An 8024-nucleotide genomic window follows, 5' to 3' on the forward strand; every position below is an offset into this window, starting at 1 on the left:
GCTCGATCCCCAGTAGGGGCAGTGCAGGAGTCAGCCCATCAATGATTCTCTCTCAATGTTTCTATCTCTCTGTCCATCTCCCTTCTGCTCTGAAATCAATAAAGATGTATTTTTTTAAATATATTTTATTGATTTTTTACAGAGAGGAAGGGAGAGAGATAGAGAGTTAGAAACATCGATGAGAGAGAAACATCGATCAGCTGCCTCCTGCACATCTCCTACTGGGGATGTGCCCACAACCCAGGTACATGCCCTTGACCGGAATCGAACCTGGGACCCTTCAGTCCGCAGGCCGACGCTCTATCCACCGAGCCAAACCGGTTTCGGCTAAAGATGTATTTTTTAATAATGAAAGAAAGAAACTCCTATAAAAAATAATTGTGTATTTATTTTAATGTATCTTGGGGAAAATTGTAACTAGTACAATACACCCAAGAATCTTGTGGCTTAAAATGAGACAGATGTTGTGACTGCAGTAAACCATCGTCTTCAAATTGCACATGGCATTGTGCCCTGGCCTGGCATGAATGTTCTGATCTTTAGTAACTGATGTTCTTAACTTCATGAAAGCATTATTTAGGATGATGACCTAGATGTCTAATGTAGATCCTCACATACAGTACTTCCATTCATGTTACTGAGCTCTTGTACCTATAAGCACATATCATTTTATCAGAAAATGCAACTGATTATCCTTGGCTCTTCCAGACCATATATGCCTGTGAGTGACACTCTCAGTGCTAACTGACACCAAAATAAAAAACTAATACTGTTATCGGTGGAAGTGGGGTGTCCACCAGTGGAAGTGAGTGCCGGGGGCGGGGTCCTTACGATATCTCAAGAAAAATAATTTTCTGAGACTCGCACGGAAGGATGAGTGATATTTATTTGCATGGAATTAAGTCCCTCAGTTTCTAAAGTCTCATTTCCCTTAATCCAGTCCTGGAAGAGGTACAGCTGAGGATTTAGTAAAGCTAGAAGCAAAGCCAGTGTTCAAAGTTTCTGTTCCATGGTGGAGCTGGGGCTGATGTAACATCAGGCTGACTACAGTCCATCAGTCCATTGTATGTGCCCCACATGGCCACAAGCCACGTGGGCAAATGCAGGAGCGGGAGAGTCCCGCAGCCAGGAGTGCCAGAGACAAGAGAAAGATTCCTTTGTTTAGAAGTTTAAGTATCTTAAATTTTCCTACACTGGCAATGGCCACACCATTTCTGGCCAATGACCTGTTCCCAGGTGTGACTGACAAGCAAATACCTTCCATATTTCACCCAGGTTAATTACAACAGTATCAATACTATTGAAGTAAAACTTCAACTTTGTTTTAAACTAAGTGACATTAAACCTACTATCCCCCTTACTATTGACTGCTCAAAAAATTCCATTCTTCTCAAAGAACTTACTTTTAGGTATGTATTTTGTAAATCAATTATATTTATAACTTGACATTATTGTCTTTCTTTGCCTTGTATTAATGACTATGTGGAGTGTTTTTGTTTCATTTTATTACTATAGTCATCTTTGTGACAATTAAAAGTAGCTTTAACTTGTAGTAATAATATAACAGGGTTTTTTGTTTTTTATTTTTATTTTTGTTTTTTGGTTCATCCTCACCCAAGATTATTTTTCCCACTGATTTTTAGAGAGAGTGGAAAAGGGGGAGGGAAAGAGAGAGAAACATCAAGGCAAGAGAGACACAATGATTGGTTGCCTCGCACATGTGGCCCAACCAGGCCAGGGATCTTGACCAGGAATTGAACCTGTGACCCTTCAGTGCTCAGGCCAATGCTCTAACCACTTAGCAATACCAGCTGGAGTTATAATGTTGTTGTTTTTAATGAATTTTTAAAAAATTTTAATGGAGTGCATTTAAAGAAAAATAATAGTACAGATGACAGGAAAATCATGAAGATGGCATGAAAGACACATTCTGGAAACACTGCCCAAGGGAGAAGTTCTTTGCATGGGTGACAACTCTTCCACAGAGAGTAAATAACTCACACTTTACCACTGTCAATTCCAAAAGGTAATACCATTAAGTAGGCAACCACAAAGAAGAGGTGCAGTTGAGGATTCAGCAGAGCTAAAAGCAGAGACAGTGTCCAGAGTTTCAAAGAATATTACTCTTGATGACATAGGTAAAACTAAAAATAAATTTTCTTAAGTGTTTCATTTTGGTGTAGTACAGAAAAGCTCTTACAGGGATGAATAATTTTTTTTTTACTTTTTAAAAAATATATACTTTATTGATTTTTTACAGAGAGGAAGGGAGAGAAATAGAGAGTTAGAAACATTGATGAGAGAGAAACATCGATTTAGCTGCCTCCTGCACACTCCCCACTGGGGATGTGCCCACAACCAAGGTACATGCCCTTGATCGGAATTGAACCTGGGACCCCTCAGTCTGTAGGCCGACGCTCTATCCACTGAGCCAAACTGGTTAGGGCGGATGAGTAATTTTTTAATCAACACCAAGATAACCAAAGACTAATTTAGTCCCTTTTTAAACCCTAAGGTCATTACTCCTTTACATAATGTAAAATCTCAAATCACTAATAGGAATCACTAACAGGAAAAAAGACACTATCTCACAACTATCCTCACCAACCAAAGAAATATTTTTTGTGCTTCATCTTTCATTGTTTATGTTTTTAAAACAGAGCTCCTCACACAGACATTTGAAGAACTCTCATCTGATAAATATGCTTTTACAAACTCCACTCCCCATTTTATTTTTTTTTATTTTTTCTTATATTTTTTAGCTGTGGTCCCAGTTTATTATAAAATTAGTTTTTCATTTATACATTGTAATTTAATTGTTCATAAAGCCCAAAACTATAGGTCACAAACACATGAGTTTTGAAAATAAAATGACACATTTTAACAACTTTTTGGTATAGTACAAACTATTCTCCTTATTTTGCCATTAAAAGTTGCCTTGTTTAAGAAATTTTGTACACATTAAGTAAAAAGCACTTTCGACTAGTATATCAGTACTTCCAATTTTGAGTTACTATTTAGCATTGAATTTTTGCAACTACTCATCTTATAAATTAAAAATTGCCACTCAAGCCTATGTTCTACAATAAGCAGTTTGTAAATGCTAGTTATTTATGACAGCATGAAATGATGAAAAAAATGTTATCATAGTTTGAAAATACAGTACCCAGCTACAGAAATATTAAAAAATAGCCCCTTTTCTTAACTTCAAATGTAGATTTCTAACTTCCTCAAATTTTTATCAAAAATTAAAGAGAATATCTAGGTAACATACAGAAAGACTGAAAAAAAATTACTTGGAACTAGGACTTATCACTGACCATAAAGATAAAGCAATTTAGTCAAAACATCTATTAACTGGAAACATTTACTTTATTCATTCTCTCTCTTTCCCCCTCTCCTTTCTATGTTTTAACAGCAGACCTTGTGATCTTTTATTCCTAAGTTCCAGTACATCAAAAGAATAAAGTGTTCACAGCTCATTTAAAGATAATAATAAATACTTTAAAACAATGAAAACAAATCAGTGTGTGTTAGCAAACTGCAATTATCCTGAAGTTTTAGTCTTCTTGACAGGTGATGGCCAAAACCCAAACTACGGAAAAATACTCCAAAACTTTAAGTTCAATTTAGATATCGTCAATGTGGAACAAATACTCCAATGTCATCAAACTGGATTTCATCATCATCTCCAGGACCAAATGTACCTGTTTCATTGATTTTAGTATGTTCTGGAAGCTCACCATATGCCTTCAGACTTCTAGTTTCATCTGCATTGTACTTTAAAATTACATCAGCTTTGTTATCCTGATAGTCTCGCAGACCAACCAACATAATGTCTGAGGTATTTATCCAAACCTTTTTTCTCAGTTTTCCTCTGATATGACATAACCTCTTTACACCATCAAAACACACTGCTTCTAATCGCCCATTTCCCAGCATTTTGATTACCTGAGCATACTCTTGGCCATCCTCTTTAAAGACCAATTCTCTCTTTTCAGATTCATTCTCATTCTTACCTCTTCGCCTGTTTTTACCTCCTTTCCCTTTATTCTTGGGCATGATGGCGCCGGCTTCCTGGCGGTTGGGATCTGATGGTGCGGGGGTACGGGCGACCCCTCCAAGGGGCCCACGAGACGAAACAATGGCAGAGGTCGAGGAACGCTGATGCAACTGAGTTCCAAGGCGATGCGGAGACAACCACCTTCATCCAAGGGTGCAGCAGATGCTTGTCGGCTGCTGTTTAGGGTCCTTAGGAAGGCGAAGTCTCATGGCATCGGCCTCACTAAGGCTTGAGATGTTCCCAGCAGCTCCAGTGCCATGAAGAGTCACCTTGGAGAGGGAAGGGACTAATGACCGCTGCCCTTCTGACCCTCAATAAAGTGATGGGAACGACCGGCTCAGGCCCAACCGCCCACGGGAAACCTAAGGGGGGCGCGAGGGCGTCCCTTAGTAGCTAAGTTTGCTCAGCCTCAGTCGTATGGATGCAGACTCATGTTTAAAACTCCGTGAAGAAATAGCTTTCCTTTTTCGCTGGAGGAAATTAAACGTAACCGTCTGTGTTAGTGGGATTTCTTTTGGTCGCTTGAGCAAACAAGGGCGTGAAGGTATCCTGTGGAACCCCAGGCAGGAATGCAGTCTGTCCTCAAGAGTGGACGGGATCCAGGGGTGCACAGCCATCTTCCCACCCCATCGTTCTCCCCCACAGCCCCGCTCCCGGGGACTCAGCAGCAGGGTGGGAAATGACTGCCTCCCAGCACGGTCTCCTCTCCACTCCCCATTTTAGAGATTTCCTAGGACACACTCCTTACTAGTTGGAATTACTATCTACCTTATGAAAAGTAGAAACTGCTCTCAATAACAAGACATTATTCATTACTCCTTGTGGGCATACTATAATTACTTCAGACTGTTTCAATTTTCCCAATGATAGTGAAATATACTGTTAGAGCCTGGCCAGTGTTGCTCAGTGGTTGAGTGTCGACCTATGAACCAGGAGGTCACGGTTCAATTCCCGGGTTTCAGGCTCAATCCCCAGTGTGGGGTGTGCAGGAGTCAGCCGATCAATGATTCTCTCTCAACTCTGATGTTTCTATATCTCTCTCCTTCTCCCTTCCTCTCTGAAATCAATAAAAATATATTTTTTAAAAAGAAATAAAAGAAATATACTGTTAGAAACCATAGTTAACATGCTCATATAAAGAAAAATTGCAAATACAATTAAACTAAGTTATCTCCATTCTTATTTTTGTAACATGAGAAGAGTGAGTTTGTAACACTATAGTAGCTATAGTAACTGTAGTTTGTAATATAAAGTGAAATAGCAATATGAATTTTATAATAACAAAACAATTGGTATGGAGAGGATGTAAGCCTACCCTGATTAGCATTCCTAAGCTTGCAAAATGCAGAAAACAACCTTTTATACAAAGTTAAATGCCAAGACTAAAAATGGTTCAACTATACTTTGATAGATATTACATCTACAGTAAGTATTGTCAAACACAATGTAAAACAGGCTCTAAAATAAAATCACAAACTAGGAAATGTAGGAAAGCAACCCCATAAAGTACATATGGAAATTTCAGTGTTCTTACGGAACTTACTTTTTATGTAGCAGAGTAGCCATAAAGAATTTCCAATGAACCAAAACTTGTTGCATAAAAAATAAAGGACACATGATTTTAAGGCATGCATCATGGCAAATACTGCCAGTTGTCCCTAACAACCATTCTATACTTCTTTTATAGTAATAGAACCTTAATTTTAATTGAGTACCTAGCAGCCCAGAATAGGGACTACATTTCTATTGAAGAAAGGTGTACCAATATGACTTAAGTTCTGAATGATATGGTGAAAGGAAGAATATTGGATGCAACTTCCAGGAAATGACCTTAAAAAACAAAAGAGACAAGACCTTCCACTTTCCCTTCCTCCTGCCTGCTGGCTGTAGGGGAAAAGAAATGGCTGGAACTGGAGCACCATCATAGAGAAGGAGATGGCCTTGAATAGGGAGGGAAAACATAACAAAGACACAAGATGTAAGAAGCCTGGATGTCTAAAACCATGGAGCAAGATCCTAAACCACTTACATGAAAATTAAATAAATTGAAGCCATTATTTGGGGTTTACTGCCACTTTCAGCTAAGTCTAATCCTAAAACATATCTGTGTACATTTTCAACCACACATAAAATTTGTTCCTTCTAACAACTCTAAATTACTTCAGTTTCATTTTTTGAACCTTTTTAGAAAACATTTAGTGTGAATTGTTTAAAGTTTTAACTGCTATGGATGGGTTGTATTAAACATAAGTAATGCAAAAAGAGTTCAGCATTTAATCATGTAATTCAAATGTTTTCAATGTTTTTTTAAATTCTCGCATTTCGCTGATGAGTGAAATGGAAGGCGCCAAAAACTAAGTAATTTGTTCAAGTTCACATTCAACAAATATTAATTAAATTATAAACTTGAAGTGAAGCTTAGATTCTAATAGGGGATATTGCCAAAAATAAGTAAACAGATAAGTATAAATGAAGACACTTGGAAGGCAATAAAAGGCTGAGATAGAGCCTAGCAGGCAGAGGGAGGGGAATGGCAAGCCAGCTTCTATCAGTGTCAATAAAGGCTGGGCCTAAAGGATAAGATGGAGACAGCCCAGCAAAGGCTGCAGGAAAAGACATCCCAGGCAGAAGGTTTGAATACCCTCACATGGACTATGCTTTACATGTGTGTAACCAGAGGTGCCTCTTCCACATTCCTGTAGTATACCCTGCTGCATGGCGCTTGCACACTGCCCTAGGTACCATAAAAAGATTTGTAAGTGCATGATTGCTTGCTCTCCCAACAGAGCAAATCAATGGAAGCACTTGCACTGAGACTTGAATCTGTAACATCCATGCTACTGTGTGGGGAATGGATGGAGAAGGAGGCACCAGGGATTACCATAAATCCTAATTGTCATGATGGGACATTCAAAGAATAGCCAATCTGAAATGAAAGGTCAGGACCAGTAACTGTAGCATGAGTATCAGAGAAACCCACCAAACTGACCTGGAACATTTTCCAAAATTATCTCATCTGCTGCAGCTTTCTCCCTCAGTCCTTATAACATGTTCCTCTGGCTTCATGTCTACAGCAAAAAGAAAAAGAAAGTGAAAACAGTACAGAGAGTTAATGAGTGAAAAGTAGCAGTTCTTGGCCATTTTCTGACCTACCAATCCCTCGTCTCAGATGAATTCACTGACACTAGTTCTACTTTTAGTTCCTTTGGTGGTTACCACCATATAGCTAAATGGTAAATTGTGCCAGTTTCTTCATTTTCTTGTTTTAAACAGTGTCTATTTACTCTTGGCTTTTTTTTTTTACTCAACTAAGCATCTTGCAGATCTTTCCAGTAGCAATATAAAGAGTCTCTTCATTGGTTTTTAAAGCTGCAATGATTTTCTCCTAGATAGCCACATGACTTACTCCATCACTGTCTTCAAATCTTTATTCAACTTACCATAAGATCCAGTGGACCAACCAACAATTTATAATAAAAGGAAGTGGTACATTTAAGATCCAGCTGATCCATAGGTCACAAGTAAGCTGCATGAAAAGTGTCCCAGATCCCCATGTCACCTTCCACTGTTGCTCTAATGCCTTCCTCTTACCACATGGGGAGGTTCCCGATGACCAGCTGATGGAGGATGAAAATTCCCAAGCTCCAGTCATAGGTAAGTCAGCTCAGTATGTGAGCACAAGCAGACATGGACTGATGCTGCAGTGCAGACCACTCAGGGGAAATTCTCTCAATGGGAACAACACCCAGTTGCCTATTTTGTGTGGAAAGGAAAGGGGCCTGAGGTAAGTATATACATAAATTCACAGACTTAGAGTGAGCAAGAGTGGAAGACTAAGGACGAGGAGGTCTAGGGAAGAAATACTTTGATGGCCCTATGGGAGTGAGCACAAATGTGAGGACCTTTGACCACACCTCTGAGAAGGCAGCAAACAATCAAGTAGACAGAATGACTCAGCCAA

At 39.0% G+C, this 8024-nt stretch overlaps 1 protein-coding gene across 1 annotated transcript; it reads right to left on the reverse strand.

Moving 5' to 3' along the window:
* Positions 1–3639: 3639 nt before the first annotated feature.
* Positions 3640–4095, reverse strand: LOC102432736 (eukaryotic translation initiation factor 1A, Y-chromosomal-like). The gene has a single exon (XM_014457591.1). The coding sequence runs from the start codon at positions 4060–4062 to the stop codon at positions 3640–3642; it is 423 nt and encodes a 140-aa protein (XP_014313077.1). The 5' UTR covers positions 4063–4095.
* Positions 4096–8024: the final 3929 nt, after the last annotated feature.

This window comes from Myotis lucifugus, unplaced genomic scaffold, assembly GCF_000147115.1.
Source record: "Myotis lucifugus unplaced genomic scaffold, Myoluc2.0 scaffold_81, whole genome shotgun sequence".
NCBI lineage: Eukaryota > Metazoa > Chordata > Mammalia > Chiroptera > Vespertilionidae > Myotis > Myotis lucifugus.